General features: G+C 46.0%; 1 protein-coding gene across 1 annotated transcript in view; it reads right to left on the bottom strand.

Annotated features, from left to right (window-relative positions):
- Nucleotides 1–4,950: 4,950 nt before the first annotated feature.
- The window catches only part of LOC144169761 (4-trimethylaminobutyraldehyde dehydrogenase A-like), a 30,369-nt gene continuing 14,563 nt past the window's right edge, over nucleotides 4,951–20,756 (bottom strand). The window contains exons 6-8 of the mRNA XM_077699089.1: nucleotides 12,422–12,610; nucleotides 8,801–9,030; nucleotides 4,951–5,398 (exon numbers count right to left, since the gene is read on the bottom strand). Of these exons, the coding sequence (XP_077555215.1) occupies nucleotides 5,179–5,398; nucleotides 8,801–9,030; nucleotides 12,422–12,610 (639 nt within the window). The 3' untranslated portion in view covers nucleotides 4,951–5,178. The remainder of the gene's footprint in view (nucleotides 5,399–8,800; nucleotides 9,031–12,421; nucleotides 12,611–20,756) is intronic.

Here is a 20,756-nt window from a genome sequence, read left to right as displayed (position 1 = left end):
CTGTTTGGGTATGTGCCATTCACCAAGGAAGATCATCATCATCGGAACAGCAGCTCTTGTCTCGTTGCTCTTCACCCGATTGAGTTTAACATTGGGGAGAGGATGTTGAACGGGGTTCGTGGGATTGGCCTTGCATCTTCCTGGGGGGCAGACTCGGTACCTGACTCGGTACCAGACAGTTTGAGAGCCTGTCCTTTACTGGCCATAGCAGCCTACAAAAATGTACTTTTGCACCAAAAGTTGCCCAGATTCACAGCACCAGTGATAGGATGACTCAATCAAGACTACACTAATAAAATAACAAATGAAGCAAGATATTCCGAGGGCTTTAATACGGCCTCTCTTATAATTACTAGCTGTTCAGGGCAAACTAGGGGGGGATGTAGAAAAAGATGACGTAGTAAAGAAAGAAATGGCACAGCAGCTCTGAACGGTGGCCTCTTGCCTCTGACATTCTCTTTGCCCGTCCCTTTCTTTACACTTCTTATGAGCTGTGAATGCAAAAGCATCAATGACCAGTGAACACCACACAGTGCTCCATAGAGTTTTGTGCTTTGTTGCGGAAGGCTTTGTCATTTTGCAGGCGACACACTTCGCTTCTGCCTTGCTTTGTCTGACGAATTCGTTCTCATCCGACTTGAGATGGCCTGCTCCCGCCTCATATTGTCAAAGGGATACGTCCTTTTGCTGCTTGAAATGCCTTGCTTCCCTCTCGCGTTGCTGAAAGGCGTTGTCCTGTTGCCACCAAAGGCTCTTTCTGATGACAGCTGTCATCACCATTGGCAAATTCCTTTAGTTGGTACATGCAAATTGTTGGTGAATATGTTGATACCGCAACCAATGTGGAATTGGAGATACAGCTGTTACCTTCTGACGGCAGCTGTCATCGTTACTGACCGAGTCAGCCGAGTGGTCTAATGTTATGTCTATAATCAGATTTATTGTGTGGTCACCTTAGTTTTAGCCTACCGACATGCCAAGAAATGCCGAACTTATTGTACATCGAGCTGCGTGCACTGGTTCTCCACATGTTTCAAGTCAAAGCACAAAACGCATGCATTAGGTGCACTTTTAGTAAGCTAGTCATGAAGACAACAGCTGTCATTGTCACTGGTCAGTCCAATTGGCTGGGTTTGTTATCTTGCCTATAATCAGCTGTAACTGGTGGTTGCCTGAATGTTAGCCTACCAATGTGCCACGAAACGTCAAACTCATACGCCAAGCTGCGTGTACCTGTTGTCGCCGTATTCTAAGTCTAAATCCCTAACACATTGTATTAGGCCTGCATGTAGTAACCTACAGTCATGGAGTAGTAGTAGTATAAGGCATGCATGCTTGACTCGCATTCTGTAGTCCTTGGTTTTATCCCCATCCATACCCAAATTTACCAAATTCTCTTTTTTCCAAATTTACCAATTTCTTCACTTTTATTCTCTTTGCATCATCAGCCATTTTAGGTGCCATTTCGGTGCAATCAACACTGGATGCTGACTTTTTTGCTCAAAGGACCATTTACAATGCCCCTGCATTATGATTTCCTCAGAACTAACCTCCAGCTTTTTGTGCCTGTCCCCTCAAGTGGTGTACAGTGGGGTCCACTGTTAAACGGAAACGGCGAGCGCGTGGCCATTGCACTCTGCGAAGCGCCGGCGCCGAGAAGTGGCGAGAATCGGAGACAGCTGGCAGATGTGCACTGGTCTCACAAGGCGGGAGAAGCCGCTCTGTCGTCTGCTACGGCGCTCCGCAGCGCCGCTTAGCTTGCAATAGCTGAGGGATTACGCACTCGAAGGATGTGAGCGGTGCAGCGGAGCGCCGTAGCAGACGACAGAGCGGCATCTCCCGCCTCATGCGGTCAGTGCGCATGTGCCGGTTGTCTCCGATTCTCACCCCTTCTCGGCGCCGGCGCTTCGCGGAGCGCAGTGGCCACGCGCTCGCCATTTCCCTGTACCTTCTGTACAAACGCCACTGTACCTTCTTCTGCCCATCAGCAACATCATTGGTGTAGCTAGTCACACGGCTATGATGATGGCATCGTATGGCCAGTGCCCATCCAAGTTATTCGGTCCCTACCAACAACCATGCAGAAAATGCAGGGGAAACTCCTCAACAACTGCCTCTGTAACTGTATACCATCACACAATTTTTAAAGATTTTTGTGGGAGTACCATTCAGCTGGATTTAGCTGGATGTGAAGGGAGTGTTACGTTTTGCCGAGCTGGGCTCCAGCCTACGCCGGACGCTGAAGAATCCACGTTTATTGCGGCTCACTTGCCGACAGAAGAGAGGAAAAGAACCCAGTGGGGGAGCTCGGGTTTGCTTTTTAAGCCCCGCCGTAATGAAGGAGTGTGAAATAGCACAATCATAGCTGCGCCCACATGCGCAGCGGCACGCGAGAACACCGATATTAGTTCTGGCTGGTGTCGGCAGTTTCTCACCCATGCGCTCAACAGCAGATGCAACAGCACATGCACGCACGCACACACATACACACAAAACAGCTCCAGCGCCACAGCTACTGGCCAGTTTGGCTAGTTCTAACACGAGCATTCAAGTGCAGACACTTGGCCAGATTGGTTCAGTTTGGCACCGAGTGAAGGTACGCTTGCACTGCAGCGCAGCAGCCTTGCCTTTCAGCGCACACAAGAAACAAATTTCTTGTAGAAAAAGAAACTGGTGCCAGTTATCCATGGGCACCATGAAGGATTTTCTTGAGTCTTGAAAGTGATACTGGGGTGGAGGTTATATGAGCGCAAGGCTGAAGCACATTGCGAGTGAAGTGAGACAGTGCAAACCCAGTATTTTCAGTATTCGTTCCAGGTCACTTTTGAGTGATAAGTGGGTACTTTATAAATTGTGTGCGGTTTCAGTCGATGGGGACCTACCTACGTGGGATTGATTTCTTGGTCATTAGAGAGCAGGGTAAAACTGCGATAAGAGGCAGAAGTGGAACGAGTCCAGGTGATATGGTTGAGTGTGGCAGTAGGGGCAATGTGGAAGAAGTTTGGCTGTGTACTATCTGTGCAAGGCTTCTGAAGTGTAGGGTGCATTGGTGAATAGTTAATTGATGAATATTTCACTAAATCAAGGCAAGGCTGCAAATGTGTCCTGTGGGAGTCATTGTGGGAGTGAAGGATATCTCAGCCACAACAGTCACCAGAGGGGATAATCTGGAACTCCCCTGTGTGGCCAGGTGGGCTGACTTATTTCCTGTGGAAGAATTCTCGTGACCTGGAACACAGTTAATTTCTGGGACCAAGGTACATTAAAAAACCTGAACAGGCCATGCTGATTCCAGAAATGTAATGTAGTGGCACGAAATAAGTGCAGTAGTGGAGTGTGGTCATTACTTTAACTGGATCACTAAGATTTGGATAGATTTATAAAACACGATGATCGCACATCCCCACTGCAATTGCTTCGTGCCACTATTTTAAATCTCTGGAATCAAGGTACCAAAATTTGAGCATTTAAGTTTGTAAATTTCTGCTTGAACTACAGTGATACCTTGCTACCTCATTCTTAAAAAATACCGATCATTCATTGGTGGTTTCAACTCCGCGTTTATTTAGAGGCGTTTCGTTGCACTCCAAATACAATCTGGAGAGGCTTCAAAATGCCTTGCCTTAACGGAAGGCCCCAATCTGTGCGATGTGAGCTGTGCTGGCACGCAACCACAGAGGCATGCCGCCTGTTCTGCCCATAATCTCTCCTGGAAACACCACAGTGATAACAGTTGTTTCTGAGGCCTGGCTGTCCCCATTCTTAGATCTAAGCACAGTGACAAGATAGGCAATTCTTGCTTATACATATTAGAGCAAACAGAAAAAGTGAAGAGATGCTTTTCTAAGATCTTGCTGGCAGGGCAGCAAGCAAATGAACAAAACGCTAAAACATGTTCCAGTTTCACTGCAAAGTTTACTCAAACCCCGCAGAAAAATATAATGGGTTTTCGCAGCTCAGCTTGAGAGTCCCCACTCAAGCATCAAAGTTCATTGTGGATAAAGGCAGCAAATATTGCCTCCGCTCCTTTTGAGCAACTGACGACGTGAGGACCAGTACTGTTAACCGAAAGAATCGGTCGCTTTTATTTACCAGTGGAGAACAGTTCTGAGCGGTCCCTGTGCCAGCCCAAACTGCTGCCGCAATAAAATTCTACGGGTAAATAAAATATCGATCTGCTTCGGAGCAGTTCAGAACAGTCCAAAATGACAAATAAGAGAGACCAAATGACGACTGCATATATAAAGAATTAGTGTCATCCACTCAAAAGCCGAAACCACACACTACGGGTTCAACTGGTGCTCGCAACACGGTAAGTGCCGTTACGAATCGACTGTGATGTGTGTTGACGTGGTGTGCGGGCTGCAACAGCACACAATGCGACTCATTGCTGGGCTTCCCTGCAGAGCTCAGAGGTCTGTTGTAAAGACCACTTCCAGGACTGAGTGGTGCAAGTTGGTACATGCTGCGGTGCTCATGCGACATCAAGAATGTTGTGCAGCCAGAATCCTCTTGCGTATGCACGGGCTTGCTGCAGTGGTTGTTCCCGGTGTCCGAGACATAACGTCTCCAACTCTGCAAGAGTTCTTTTTTTGTGTGTGTGTGCTTTCTGCTTTGAACGTGTCGGTGCTTGTTTTGAAGGTTACATTGGAGGCTATAAATGGGCTCTCTCTTTCGACAAGAGCCAGTGCGTGTTTGGACTTCGTGGAGAATGTTTCTCTGCCTGTTCGAGTTGTTATGTTTTAAGCACGCCAATGTGCTGCTTCCTGTACCATCGCTGTTCTCGCCTCATTATGTATTATTAAGTATGGCTTTGGCTCTTCGTTGTCAGAACAGAGGCAACTCTAGTGAAAGCCGCTTGCCAACCACGCTGCCTCGACATGACGGAGGGTTGTACTCGTACACCTTCGTCCGTGCAACAGCCCAGAAGGAGGTAGGAATAAGAAAACGCAAAATTAAAGCATGTTTAATTATAAAAAATAGGAACTTTTCTCTGCATATTGCACGCATGTCCAAAAAGCTTTTGTTTGAATGCTCAGTTCAAACAGAGAGCAGGGTAGCTCAATTGGGAGCACAGGCATGCTCTTTGCAGGTGACCTTAAACAACAGCTGCCTGATGACGAAAACAAGGGGGGAGAGTGCTGCGGTGGTTGTGAATGGCCAGTTGTGAGGCCCCGCCTAGAGCTTGTACAGTGGGCAGTCCACCTGGTCGGCCATCTCCACGTACACCGCCTTCTCCTGGGAATAGGCCTGCAGTGCGGCCAAGCCGTTCTCCCGGCCGTACCCCGACATCTTGTACCCTCCGAAGGGCACACCGGCTGGCAGCACGTTGAAGTTGTTGATCCACACAATGCCGGCCTGCAGCCTCCTCGCCACACGGTGCGCTCTCCTCAGGTCTCTGGGAAAGAGAAGAATGAGAACAGTCGCAATCACAATGTGTAAACACAGCTGCAACACCCAAAACTGTTGAAGGGCGCATGTCCTAAGGGGGGTTTGGTCCTCGTGCCTTCAAGGTAAAAAAAAAAGCAAAAAATCAATTTTATGCACTATAATTATTTATAACAAACCAGTTCTGAAGAAATTACTTGCAAAATATTACAACTCCTTCATAAATATTTACCAAGCTGTTGCACTTCGAAGTCCCCTAAAGAACTTTTCGTATCTGCATTTGTAAACGCCTTTCTTTGTGAATTCAAAACTGACTTTTTTTTGCCATTGGAAAGGCAAAAGTCAACAGTATCTTTGGATGTGATGGTCACATTAGCATTACTCACTGCATCTGAAAGCTTATCAACTGCAAATTGCAATAAAGCTGTGGAAATGTAACACTTGTGAGCACAAGTACAAAATATTTTGTAATTTCTTGACCAAAATGTTTGTACTGTATAAGGCAACATTTCACATGGCCATAATTCTTGCAACCAGAAAGCTGAAACTGCAGCTGTGGTGTAGTAGCACTCTCTGGACCTTGCAGAACACAAATATATATAAATTAGCCAGTATTCAGTGCATAGCTATGTAAACACTTGGGAAAAATGGTGTGCCATGAAATTCTACATAATGGAAAAATTTTGCTGCATATAAAAAAGCTGCATATTTGCACTCAGTATGCAAAGGATACTTTGCGAAAATTTTAAGTGGGTCAAATAAAACGTACTGACAATGGCTTAAACGTATCCCCTTAAAGAGGCCATGCAGACAAAATACAAGTTTGTTTTACTCGAAAGATTTCATGTTTTATAGTCCCCCAGCGCTCGTCTGGCAGCAAATGATGCCGTATTCACTGAGAAATTAACCTATTCAGGTTAAAATTGTGATTCTCTCAACAAATCGTGTATTTGCGTGACGTCTGCAATGAGGTCACGACGGCGCGTATTAAAATGAAGTTCCACTGCGTCATTCGGCTCTGCAGCCTTGCTTGCCGTCAGTCCTCCCAGATGGCGCTACAATACTCAGCCACGATCAGTTGGGCGCCGTTGCTTTGTTTTTACCCGTATTTACACTTGGCTGGCTTTTGTTATGGCAGAAAGTAATTGTTTTGTGAAACATGGCGTATGCTCGACAAACAGGGTCACAAAAGACAACGTTGCTTACGCCAATTGGCCAGTGTCGTGCAAGACAACTTCAAAGCAGCAGACTGCTCTGCAGCTAAAACAAGCATAGTGCGCCCAGTACCAAGAGCAGTGCGCATCGGTACTTCGATGTTTACGTGTATTTTCGTAACTTTCGTTATTCACCGCACCATTCTTACTGCTGTAAAATGAATATGCATTACATTTAGGCACAAAAAACTCGTTTGGCAAGCTTATAAGCCCTGCCTAATTTGCGTTTGCTTTTGCCGGCCTCAGCCGATCGCACAGCTGGGCACATATGACATCATAGGTTCTATTGCGGGAAATGAGCTAGTGAGTCGCATGGCCATTGCATTTTTTCCTCATTATATAGCTTATTTGAGCAAACTGTGTGTTAAAAGTGTTGTCAGTATGATTCTAATGAGGCAACCTTTCGAATGAACCAAACTTGTGTTTTGTCTGCATGGCCCCTTCAATTATGTTTGGTGTGGTGAACATGTGTTGCGTGAAGGGCTGCAGGTGACAACCAGAAGGACTGCGGTGCAGTAGAAGAAAAAAAAGTTGTGTAGAGGTATAAATAGGACAGTGTGCCTTTCAGCACACAAAAAGAGAAGAAATATGTTGAGCCGCATTACTGTTGTCAATTCACTGCGAAAAATGGGACTGCCACCTGACGAGTATTTAGCAGCACACCTGCTACAGCTGGCTCGAGATAAAAATTTCTTTGTGGTGCCCATTATTTCACCAGTCCGTGAAATGTCCCCATCCTACCCACAGCTGAAAAAAAGACAGAGAGAGTAAACGTTTATTGAAAAGGAGAAGAGGTCGTCCTGAGAATCTGATCTTGGGCCTGCTACTTCCCACTGGGGGGAGGGTACTGGGGCCAAAAAGAGAAAGGAATGAATATGGAAGGCCTGAGAAATGACAATGAAATCAACAAATGAACTATGTACAAGCAGTAAAACCAATAAATGTCTCACATACAATGGGGCGCTGAATCACAATCACATTATCACAGTCCACTTTTCACCACATGATTAACGTCCATAAAAAAACAGTGAGACATTATTTCGCAGTCTTAAATTTTGTCGCAACCTAGAGCCGAGAATCCAGAGAGGAGTCACAAAGAAATATAAGCAGGGCTTTAAAGGAGTACTGACACCAAAATTTTATGTTCCTTTTTTATTGATTTTATCAATGCTTAACGGCCTGACCAACCCAAAACAGCACTTTAAACACTTGAACGCGCGATAATTATTTACGTTGAACAGCCTTAAAATCGTCCGTTTGGGTTTCCCGCGCTTCCAGCCCGGAGGCCACGTGTGACAGAATCACGGAATGACCTCACCATTTTCTGCGATCATCAAAACATCGCAAAGGCCCGAGGAGGCATTTCAACCGTCCCGCCGCCGGAGCTGAGCGGATGAGCTGCCTGAAAGTGTTAGGCCTAGCAGTGCGGTGGAAATTTGATGACCGCTTTCAATAAAAGACTTCATGGCGGCTTCTATTGCGATTCTGGGCTTTATTATTAGCTCTTTTCTCGCGTGTGGAACTTTATTTTTGGTCAGAGTGTCTTTCTTGGCAGCGGTTATGCCTGTAGCTCTGGCTACGTGCATCACTTCATGAATGCACAAGCGTCCAACCGCAGCTTGCTGGGCCGCACGCGTGAAGTGACATCACTAGTTTCTGATGAGCATTGGATGCAGACGGCTGTGTCACTACTTTTCTCTCTCACAAAGTGATGTCACGCTGATATCCATTTGCTGCGCACCGCTTCGCTTGCTGTTCTGCCAGCGCAATAAATTAGATCAAATTGAAGTATGTTCCACGCGTTGCAGGTCGCTCATATTTCAGCCAGGGTAGTCTGTTGTGTAAAGGAAGCAAACTGCGTAATAATATTAACACCGAAAATTGGTGTCAGTACTCCTTTAACGGCTAGGCTTTGTTTCCTGTTGTCAGCCCACGTGCCCAAAATCTTTTGTTCGGACAGAGGGCGAGTGTAGAAGCGCTGTAATGCTGCCTCAAGGCTCTTTCGCTCACTACAGTACTTTGGCCAGGCGCCAAGCAAATGGTCGATAGTCTCAGGTGCAGTTATCGATTCCTGGAATCAGTAAAAAATCCCACATGCAGTCTTCTGTCTTAAGACAACTTCCACTATTTTACCCAAAGCTGAGGAATGCAACGAAAGAGTGGGAGACCGAAAGAGACAGGGCTGCCACCCTCATCACCTGGTCATGACCCCGGCTGCCAGGCCAAAGGGGCTATCGTTTGCCCGCCGCAGGGCTTCCTCCTCAGTGTCGAAGGGCAGCACGCTGACCACGGCCCCGAACACCTCTTCCCGTACCACCCGCATGTCGTCGGTGCAGTCGGCCAGCACACAGGGGCTCAGGTAGTGGCCCCGCGACAGGTTCGGGTCAGCAGGGGTCACCCGCTGGCCCCCACACAGCACACGGGCCCCCTGAGAGACCACAGCGCCTCACCAAAAGTTCGCTGTGAGTGAATGTCGACTGTAGTGGAATCGGTTTCTGTTACAGAGCAGAAACATACCGTATAAACGCGTGTAAGGGCCGCACCTGTGTATAGGCCACACCCTGTTTCTCTGAACTACATATTCGAAAAAGAAAAAAAAAAAAAAATCCGCGTAAGGGTCATTGACCCGTACGTATTCAAAATGCGCGCGCGCATGCAAGCTTCTAAGCGTTGTCGATAGATGGCGCTATCCATATCAGCATTAGCCTCACCAACTTGTACAGTTCAGCCGGCCATTTGCTGGAGTGGGCAGGCCGTGTTGTCTCTCATGTTTGCTTGTCTTCTACCGAGCGTTTATGCTGTGGCACGATGGGCAAGCACCTGAATAGCTACACGGCTGGCTACAAGTTAAAGGTGATCGAGTTTGCTCTCGAGCACGGGAAACGTGCCGCCGGCAGAAAATTCGACGTCGACGAAAAGTGTGTTCGACGATGGCGCGCTCAAAAGGAAGCTTTGGAAAACACCAACAGCAAAAAGCGCATTTTCCGAGAAAGGCCGTGCAAGTTTCCGGAACTGGAAGAAGACTTCTTCCGCTATGTGACTGAAGTGCGGAACGATGGTTTTGCACTCCCAACAGACATGCTGCACGTGAAGGGACTAGCCTTGGCACGTGCGAAGAACATACCAGCCAGGACTTTCAAGGCTAGTGCTGGCTGGGTGCGAAGATTTCTGAAAAAGAAGGGGCTCTCCTTTTGGTGAAGGACCACGTTGTGCCTGCGGCTGCCAGAAGACTACACCAACAAGGTGCTTAGTTTTCATAACTATGTCATTGGCCTTCGCCATCAACATAATTATCTACTGTCGCAAATAGCGAACGCTGATCAAACTCTTGTGAAATTGATTTGACTGTAAGAGAACTACACAGTCGAACTGAGAGGCAAGAAGAGCATCACTGTGCGGACCATTGGCGCTGAGTGCCAACGCTGCACAGTGATGCTCTGTGTGACTGCGGACGGGCGGAAGCTACCCCCGTACGTTGTGTTGAAAAAGAAGAGGATTCCCACCGAAGTGTTCCCCAAGGGAATCATAGTTCGAGCCCAAGAAAAGGGGTGGATGTACGATAACTTGGTGCTCAACTGGGTGAAATGTGTTTGGCAAAACCGACCGGGAGCGTTGTTGGCCTAACGGTCACTTCTAGTGTCAGACAGCTTCCGCGGTCACCTTACCGATAAGGTGAAGGAACAGCTGTGCCGTGTCGCCACAGACATGGCCGTGATTCTGGGCGGCCTCACTGGAATGCTGCAGCCATTGGACGTCAGCGTGAATCGACCTTTTAAGGTTGAATTCCGAAGGCTCTACACTGAATGGATGGCAAGCGGCAGACATGAGCAGACACCGACCGGACGGCTGAAGAGGCCACCGCTTGCGACTGTTCTCGGTTGGATCGTGTCAACGCGGAGCTCGGTGTCAACAGACGTTGTATCCCGAAGCTTTAAGGTCCCCGGTATATCCAACAGCTTGGATGGCGCTGAAGATGACTGCTTGTGGGAGGACAATGCTCCGCAACACACCATCTCGGACTCCGAGTCTGAGGACTCGTTGAGCGACGACGATTAAGCACATATGCCGTGTGCTGCAATTACCGCTCTTCATTCACTAGCTGGTAGGTTCTTCTTACTTGAAAAAAAAAAATAGCACGTCGCATGTATGGGTTGCACCCTGAAAATTGGCCCTCATTTCTTGAAAAAAGAGTGCGGCCCTTACACGCATTTATACAGTACAGTAGAATCTCGATAAACGGAAATCGCTTAAACGGAATTGCCGCTTAAACGGAACAGTTGGCTGGAATTTGGTTGGTTTTGTATTCAGATAACGTAATAAAACTCTCGGTAATCGAAACTGAAATTCCCACATCACCGTGTAAACGGAACCAGAAATGGAACTTCTTGTGAAATCCACTGGCATGAGAATCAGCTTTTTACGGTTCCGGCTGTTTCGTTCTTGTTTTTTTTTTCTTCCTCCATGCTTTTTTGGCCTTGTTGGCCTCGTAAGTGGTTAGCCGTGTTAGCGCAACGAATGCAACATCGCAGTTCTTGTTCCAGTCGTTCGGTCTCGATTCTAGACGCCGAGGCTACAGGGCTCACCTCCTGTTGCCTCGTTTGTGCCATTGTGGTGCTATTCGCGCTTCATTACCGCGTTGCCGTCTTCTAAATTCGGTGGCTCGTAAGCACTCGTGAAGTTGAGGCCTCTAGCCAGATGCAGTTGCAAGGACTCAAACAAAAATAATTGACGCATTTTGTAGTGCACAGCGACTCATTGTTGCCAAATCAACTTTGTGAATGCTGTGCCTACGCTTCTTGTAGTTTTCTGCTTTCTGAAAATTATCAGCTACAGTCACTTTCTAGTGGTTAGAGTTCCATGGAATGCCCTTAGAAGTGTGTACGCACATAAATTTGCACCTTAGAACATCTCTCTCAGTAAATGGAACTAATTTTTCGGGTCCCTTGAAGTTCTGTTTATCAAGAGTCTACCGTATAGGAAACGAAACAGCCCACTGAAGCAGGCATGGGTGAAATAACATTACAATGAAATCCAATGTGGACTACAAGGCCTTGTACCTGCGATGCTGAGAGAGGGGCAGCAGCACCTGACGGCCGAAATGATAGAAGCCACAGTTCATCCCGGGGCTGTGCACTTAAATGCCAATCATGGCGACCACGCAGTTTTTTACCCTGCAACAAATGCCGCTACCTTAACCTAGACCAAGTGCTTGTGACGTTACCTGGCCACCAGAGGGGGCGATATTTCCCCTCCTGTCTTGGTGTTACTATGTGGTTTCCGTGCATCACTTGTTATTGTTCTGCCTGTTCGCTCACCCTTGCTCAACTCAAAAAGCAAGTTATGGCTTTTGTACACCTTTGTTTTCACCATAAACAGTCGTTCTGCTACACAAGCTTCAGTGCTCATTAAGAAAAATAAGATAAACCTCCATGTTGTTGCTTCTTTCAAGCACCATGACAGAAGGCAGCAGCAATCTTTGCAAACTGCCTGAGAACCTGCAGCCTGATGTCACAACACTAAAACAAGGGCCTTCCTTGTGTATCCACTGCTCATTTTAACTTTGGTTAGCAGTAAGTCTTTGACTAGCTCTCAAAGGCAAGGCAGGTTGCAAACCTTCATCACTTTCCATTTTAAGAAACATTCTTGAACAAAATACCAACAGTTGCAAGAAAAACTCAAATTGAACCGAATGGCTTTGTTTCTTTTTTTTTTCTTTTTCAAATGAAATTTAGTGAGCCTGTAAGCTACTGCATTGACATTTTGAATGTTTGACGCTTATTCCTTGAGGATGAGGAAAGGGGACACAAGGAAACCCGCACCTCCTTCTTGGCATCCTCAATGTATGACAGGACTCGTGCGGCGTGCTCAGGACTGATGGTGGCTCCTACGGTGGTCTCTGGGTCAGCGGGGTCGCCAATCTTGAGCTTCTCTGTGGCCCTCACCAGGTGGTCCAGAAACTCGTCCATCATCGGCCTCTCCACGTACACCCGCGTGCAGTTGCTGCACACCTGCAGGGACACCACTGACATAGAGCACTTCCTACCAGGAGGCAGAGCACTTAGCAACTGTAGGGCAAGGGAAGAACATCTGTTGCATTATAGTACTTGCGTTGTAAGCCTCCCACGGAAAAGTCACGCAATGCGGATAAGCCCCATGATTAAAAGGAGGACGAAGAATGGATGCACGTGCAGCATGCAGTGCATCTGTCTCTGTGTTTATTATGCCCTTGGCGAGGAACAAGATGCCCGCTAATATGAATGACTGGTTTTGCGTCTCATTTCTCAGCCGACACTAGACACCAAAGGGGGGTTTTCCCACAACATCTTCAAGGCACCTTGCACTAAAGGTGCTCTTTTGGACAGAGAGCTCAGAAAACTCGGTTCCGATCACTTGTAATGTGTGCATGCACATTGTTCATCCGTTGACCACCTCCCAAGGTGCTGTTTAAAGGTTCTGATAGACAAGTTTGGCACTCGATTCAATGGCAAAAGAAGAATGTAGTGGCCGCATCCAAAAGGCCACTGCAAAACGACTCAAAGCTGATATTGACTGACTGCATTCTAGGTGCATTACAAAATGTGAATAACTTTTCTTCTTTCCAAAGCAACTAATACTAAGTTGCAAAAGGGGCTCTGCATTAAACCTTTGGCAATGAACCCAACTTATCATTCGGTCCTGATCAGAGGTTTCATGCTGCAAGCGGAAGTCATACATGCCATGTATTTCACATTTAGTATCAGGCTTCTTTGACTCCCACTGGCTGGCCATAGCTGAGCAACTATGGGCTTCTCAACTGAATAATATCAGGCAAACTTCTCTTTCGCGCTTTTATGACTGACTTGCTATATGTATAAAATTAAATGTCATAGTAAGTCACTAACTGCAGTAACGGGCAAACACAGAGCAGTGGCCTTGGGGAATTCCCCCCCGTCATGACAGCACAGCAGCTCATATGTGTGTTTTTGGAATAATCTGCTGGTAAAATAACCCTCACAGACACCCAAAGCTTTCGGTACCCAAAGGCTGAAGAGGACTTCCCTGAAATTGGCAATCCTAAGTTCCGTGAACTTTTGCTAATGACTGGACATTAAAGGAGCCATGAAGACAAAACACAAGTTTGGTCCATTCAAAAGGCGGTTTCGTTAGAATCATTTAACGTAAACGTAAACATTTAACGTAAACGTAAACATTTAACGTAAACGTCGCTCAAATAAGCTATATAATTAGGAACAAGGGGAATGGTCATGCGACCCACTCGCTCATTTCCCGCAACAGAACCTATGATGTCATACCAGCCTGCTCTGCGATTGGCGGAGCCCCGAAAAAGCAATGCAAATTAGGCTGAGCTTATAAGCTTGCAGAACGAGTTATTTGTGCTTAAATTTAGGGCACATTCTTTTTAAAGCAATAAGAATGGTGGGACAAACAGTGGTAGTTACGAAAGCACATGTAAACATAGAAGTACTGATGTGCACTGCTGTTGGTACTGCACGCACTATGCTTGGTTCAGCTGTACAGCACTGCGGGGCTTTGGGGTTGTCTCAGACGACACTGGCCGATTGACACAAGCAACAGTGTCTTATGTGACCATATTTATCGAGCGAGCACTATGTTTCACGAAACGATTATTTTCTCCCAAAACAAAAACAAGCAAGGTTATGGAGGAAAGTATTCTTTCCTCCATGCCAGGTTTAAATACGGTCACAAACAAACCAAAAGCAGAAAATGGCTTTCCACGGTATGGTGGCGCCGTCTAGGTTCAGTAACGTAAAAAAAAAAAAAAATGCGCGAACGCCGCCATAGGGCACCTCGAAACCAGCACCGCCGTACAGGGTGGAGACACCCTTTGAACGGTCGCGTGCCACCGCAATTGGGTCAACGTCCTCAACGCATTGTTCTTTTCGTTTCCCACAAGTCTCAACAACGCGAAACAGATAACATGATTCAAACTTCACCAGTAAACCGCGTTGCGGCGATAATTTTAGCGCGGTTTTGATACAATGACTCGCTTCGGCAGCAAGGGAGTGACCCAAAATGGCGGCGGCGCGTATACGTGTCTTCACCCTTTACGTCGGACGCGTGAATCAAGGGACTCTAGGCTGTAGAGCGGTCGGTTCCTGTGATGTCATTGCAGACCACAAAACACGATTTAGTGGGAAAATCAAAATTTCAACTTAAATTGATTAATGTCTCAGTGAATAAAGCATCGTTTGCATCCCAACAAGCGCTGGGGGCACTGTAAAACACGAAATCTTTCGAATAAAATAAGCTTGTATTTTGTCTTCATGGCTCCTTCAAAAGTTCAAAACAGTTCAGTGCTGCAACTTCTGGTCCGAACAATGATATCCATGTCATTAAAGAGACACTAAGGTGTGAAAAAAAATTGACCTATACTGGCATATTGAACTGCCGGAAGTGCAAAGATGCCACCTCAGGCAGCAGCAGCTGTTCAATTGATTGTAGGGTTTAACGCGCCGACGCAATGCAGGATGAGGCCCGCCGTAGTGGAGGTCTCCGGATTAATTTTGACCACCTGATGATCTTTACAGTGTGTCGAAATCTCGTACACACTGCCGTTTTTGCTTTCCGCCTCCATCACAAAAGCAGCCGCCGCGGCCTGGAATCGAACCCGCGTCCTCGAGCTCAGCAGCGCAACGCCTAAGTCACTGAGCCACCGTGGCAGGTAGCAGCAGTTGTTCAATAATGCCCACAATCTAACCTGTGCCACACTACATTGTGCATGGCAGAATGATACTGGCGAAGCTTATTCAATAGTCCTATTTTCTAAAGAACAATAAAGTAAGGACATGTAGATGCAGAATGAATTGACCCAACAACTTCTGTTCTAGCCTTGTTCAAATTAAGGGGGCAGACTGGTCTTAGAGCTATTTTTTTTATTTACCCACCAAATTTAGTAAAACTGCACTGCATTATAGTTTTTTGTGCTGGTTTCAAATCTACCATTAAATTTTTTGTAAGTTGATTATATTTTGAGTTAATTAATGATTAGTTGCCATTATTTTGGGTCACAGTTACTAAATAACCACTCCATACAGAATGGCAATTACCACGTGGCTAGGCAGACAAATGACTAAAGAATACAACATAGGAAGAAATTTTTTGATTCAGCTGTTCTTGGTCGTTTTACAACACAATGAACTTCGCTTCTCCCACGCTCTGCCAGAAATGGCTCACAGGTGGTGCCAATTGAACACAATAATAATTTTCCAAAGCCTCCATTTCAAAAATTTGTTTCCAACATTGTATTCTCCACATTTCGGTATCAGAAGCAAAAAGAATTACAGTTGTACCCTCTGTGGGTGCCGAGATATCTGAGGACGAAATGCTAGCTTTGCATTTCAAGAGAAGTGCCGTTTCACCATCGAATTCTGCGCTAACTGAGCTGTACAGTGCACTTCAAAATGCTATTATAATATAATAACAACAAAATATGGTGCCTTTTGATGAGAAAATTTACAGACTGATAGAAAAAAGGCCGTGGAGGCCGAAAATGCCATTCTTCAGAAAACGCTTTTTTTGACCGTTTTTCGGCCCCAAAGACCCAACTGCCCCCTTAAAAAGACACAAATTTTGGCCCCTAAACGTCGCCAATTATGCTCCTTACCCCCAAATATGGCAAAACTTTGTTTCACTTTTAATTACAGTAAAGTGTCTCACATCGGAGCACAAGTGCAGTCAAACGATCTCTGCCAGTGGATGTGCGAGCTACTGCCCCTTCTCAGAGCCAACGTGAGTACAAGGCACACGCACAATCAGCATATACAAAAGCCAATAGGAGAAAGCAAATATCATCAGCAAAACCGACCATGTGATATGGCCAACCACCAGCTGTGCTGATCCCCATGCTGGCTGTGATTTGCGCTGCTTGTCACAGGTGGCAGCAGCTCAGAGGCTCAGCCTGTGACATGCTCTTTTACGTCATGAAAACAATTGGAAGGAAAATGGGAGTGAGAAATGTCAGTGTCGTTAGCATTTATTTCTGAGCAAACAAAAAAAAACATCTGTTGTCAAACAAAATCTGAAAGAGCTTTGAAAAGCTCGAAATTTTAGTTGAAACCGTAGCTTGCTCGGCCTTTATGGTCCTCCCAAAAAGCCTTCCACCATTTAGAGTCATGGCATATGTCAGCACTATTTACACCGGGTCCCTTAAGAGACCAAGACGAATATAAAGTCAGTTATAGTGCGAAAGGTTGTGAACATACTTTAAAAAGTTGTTTCTTTGTCGCCATAATTTTTTCAGAATGTTTGAAACAGCATAATGACACTAACGATGCAGCCGACACCCTTTTTTGATTGATAGGGCAAACAATGAGCATAACTGTAAGCAACGACCACTGATCAGAGTAATAACTAAAGACCGGAACTTTCGGCAAAATGCCTATTTTCCCCTTGAGTCCGTATCAAGCCTATTTAACATGTAAGCATAAACTACGGAAAGGGGAAGCATAAACTACGGAAAGTTTATTGTGCCTATAAGCGCCCATTTTGACTTTATGGGCTCTTCAGCACCTGTTTTGACTATACGGGCCTATATGGGCTTTTTAGCACTTAAATGTGCCTTTTTGTGTTAAATATATATGCCGTTTTTTTGTGTTTCGAGTCGATAATCTGCAAGGAATGTTCTCACAAGATTTTTGGCAATTTTGTTCTGCAGAAAATTCTTCTACCTTCTTTCCAAACAGAATGGGTCACTAAAACTTGCCTGTGCCTAGATGGTATTAGCAGGGGTGAGACAGCGGAAACAGATTTGGGAGCAATTTTCCACTCAGCAAAATGTCGATTTTAGAGCAAAAGAATTTTAATTTGGAGCAGTTAATGACACTTGATCTTAGGAGCCTATAAAATAAAATTTGTAGCAACTTGGGGAAAAGTACAATTTTTAATCAGTTCGGAGTACTAACAATACTAAAACAGACTTTTGAGAAAGATTTTTTCAACTGAGTATGCTAAGATATGAACTGAACTACCTTCTTACAAGCATAAATTTTATTGAGACTGTATGCATTGACAATGAAGAAAGTGGTTAGAGCCACCGAATTAAAAAATGCTGCAATAGAAAGGTATTTTTATTTTCATTTCAACGTTATTATTTTCAAATACTAGACTGCGTTGTACGAACAAGTGTTGAGCCACGGCAAAATTTGCACAAAGTGAGGAGACGGTCGTTGCACCTAACGAGCTCTCCCATTTCCATCCCCGAGGTGCACGTTTACCCCCGATCGTAATTGGAGTAATGCTAATAATTTGTCCAGTTCGCTTTTGGCGTCAAATTTAACTTCACATGCGTTAAATACTATTGCTCGCGTGAAAGATTAACCAGTTCCTCTATCGGGCGCTGCCCAAAAACTTCGCGGCGATGCAGCTTGCGCCGCAACTTCTGGCGTGTCGACCGTCCCATTTCCGCGACTCGTGAGCTCGCTGTCCAACAGCAATAACTCAGCATTTTGTAACACCGCAATGAGTCCGAAATTTCACTTCACAAACAATGATTATAGATGCATTCAGCGTGTTTCACACTCAAGGGCGAACGCCGCTGAAGTTGTTTTCGCTTAACTCCATCTTCCGAGCCGCACAATTTCCCACAACCTGACCCACGTTTTCAAGCATTAGTGCCGCGATAACGTCATCGTTCAGTACCGCAACAGATAAAACGACTGAATGGGAACCCAGTCGCATGCGTAACCTAAACCATGGAAAAGATCGGCGAAGCGCACTAAGCACCTGAACTAATGCATTACACAGAGATCTGGACAGCCATTTCTGTGAACCCAGCAATAGATTCAATAGAAGCTTTTGTTTTCGTTCCACCGTCTTTCTTTTTTCTGCAATTCGAGTGTGTATGCGAGAAGATAAAAAAAGCGACCGGAATGCGGATGACAAGGACTCGGCCGATCTAACTATACCAAGATGGCGGCGCCCGGTAGTGTCATTCTGGAGACACACTGAACCACAAATTTCAGTTGTTTCGTCAACTTGTGCAACTAGCTGGTCACCTCAGCTGACAAGTATTTTTCTATGGCACTTTGCGACGGTTTTAGGCAAGGAAAACTATGGAAACATACAGAGTATAAAACGTTCAACCCCAAAATGTGACTTCGAGAAAACAATTTTCGTGACAATTTGTGCTATCTGAACCCCACCCCACGTTTTGTGGATTCGTTGATTGACTAAGGTATCAATCAATCCACTAAAATAGCACCACCCTGAGCCTGCTTGAAAAATAAGGTCCCGTCGGCATTTTTTCCCCATTGAAACTCGCGTGAGCATCAGAACCCTAGCTGTACTGGCTCTTCCGGAACAGTTTGGCGCAATTTTCACAGATTTGTATCAAAATTGCGCAATATGTGCAGCTGTCTCACCCCTGTATTAGTTCCATCTCCACCGTTGCTGCGGTCACATTGCAGCATAGGCATCCTGCAATGCAGTTTGAGGAGCAGGTGGCGCCTTCTGGCGGCTGAATTTATAAGCTTGAAGGCGTTCGCTCGCGCATGCCCGCGTTTGCTGTTGCTGCGTGAGCGTGGACTATTTGGGAATTTGATCCGGGTTTTTTATTTCGCGGTGAAGTTTCTGCAGCTGACCGTTCCATGGCGTCATCGCAATCATGCTGCGACCCCACAGTCGCAAAGAAAAAATCTGGGCTCAGATATTGTTGCCTCAAATGCCACAGTCGGGAGGGCACGCCAGGCCCGAAGCTTTTTACAGCTTCCCGTCGCAGCCGTGGGAGAAAACGTGAAGACAAGTGGATTGTCGCCGTGCGGCGACTAAAGTAAGTGAACTCTGTTAGTTCGGGAAATCGCGACATGTTACGAAAGCTACTAAGGAAGCGTCAGTCTGCATTTGGTACAAGGCGGTCGCCTCGACGTCGTAGCTTACCGTTTGTTTAATGTCTGGTGGTTTGTAGTTTAATACCTTCTAATCTAATTGACAAATGTCATACTTTACCATTCTTTTCGACTCCGTGTGCTTGTACTTGTGGCTTGTATATGTATTCGAGAACAATGACCCAACTACTCGTGACGTGCTTAGCAAATGTGCGTGTTCGTCGGGAGCCATCCTCTGTTTCTACATTGTGCACGGTTGGCGTCTGCAGTCAAGATATGGACAGGGCTCGGCGCTGTCGGTCGCGTTTCTTATTCGTGGACAACTTCGCTATTCATTCATGCTGATTGAAAATAATTGCAATATTAGTGAATAGCGCGTGGTACATTATAAAAGATGACGAAAACATCTGCAACATTCAAACAAAGAAGAAAAATGTATATGCGCAGTGTGTTTTGTTTTTAGCCACATTTATTGTATGACACAGCTTGATATTACTGCACTTTGACGTCATTCCTCATTTTTTAATTGTTTCAGTTTGCAGGATTCTTCAACCTGGCAGCCCAGTCGGGAATCAAGTGTGTACTCCAGTCATCTTGTAAATGTCATTCAAATAAAACGCATGCAACTGCGGCTAAGCACTTGCTGTGCTGTATCGACTCACGCTGCCGTATCAACAAGTGCACTTGCGGGAAGTTCAATTTTTTGGGGCCTCACCGTCAGCTGCAAAATGAATTCTAGCGAAAAGATAGCTGAGGCACACGCTCCCCTCTTGAAATGTCAGCCGTTGGGTGCGGCGACTTCCCAGAGATTCTCCCCAAGTGAGCAGGCCCCTTTAGCCGCGCGCCAGGCCAGGGTGCCGCTTGTACCCATTAACTGGTGGGTGCCCCGCCGTAGTGGCGTGGGCCGCATACCACCAGCTGCCGTGCTGTAAGAGGACGCTCTAGCCACTGGGCCACGGTGAAATGAAATAAAAAAGCGCGTGAAGTTTATACAAACGTTTAACGCCAGCAATACGCTAGTAATGTTTTTCTCGAGCTTTGAACTGCAAGCTGGGAACTCATGTTGCTTTGGTTACTTATTTTCAGACCAATGTAGTACACGCGTTTGCTCTACTGGGAACGACATGTTTCGGTGGCTTCAGTTTCGTACACATCCCAGATCCCGTAAACATGCTTGCTTTCGAACAAGCGGCGTTCTTCCTACTGTATTTATCCCTTACCTGAACCGGCAATGCAAGCCTCGCGACATGGCGGCTTGCAGTTTTTCACCGTATGCTGCTGGGCTATAACAGCAAATCCAAGTGTAACGTTT

This window comes from Haemaphysalis longicornis, unplaced genomic scaffold (genome assembly GCF_048455015.1).
Source record: "Haemaphysalis longicornis isolate Haplotype H1 unplaced genomic scaffold, Haemaphysalis longicornis Haplotype H1 scaffold_2, whole genome shotgun sequence".
Taxonomy (NCBI): Eukaryota; Metazoa; Arthropoda; class Arachnida; order Ixodida; family Ixodidae; genus Haemaphysalis; species Haemaphysalis longicornis.
The sequence above is the reverse complement of the archived record's forward strand: the minus strand, read 5'-3'. Positions and strand labels throughout refer to the sequence as shown.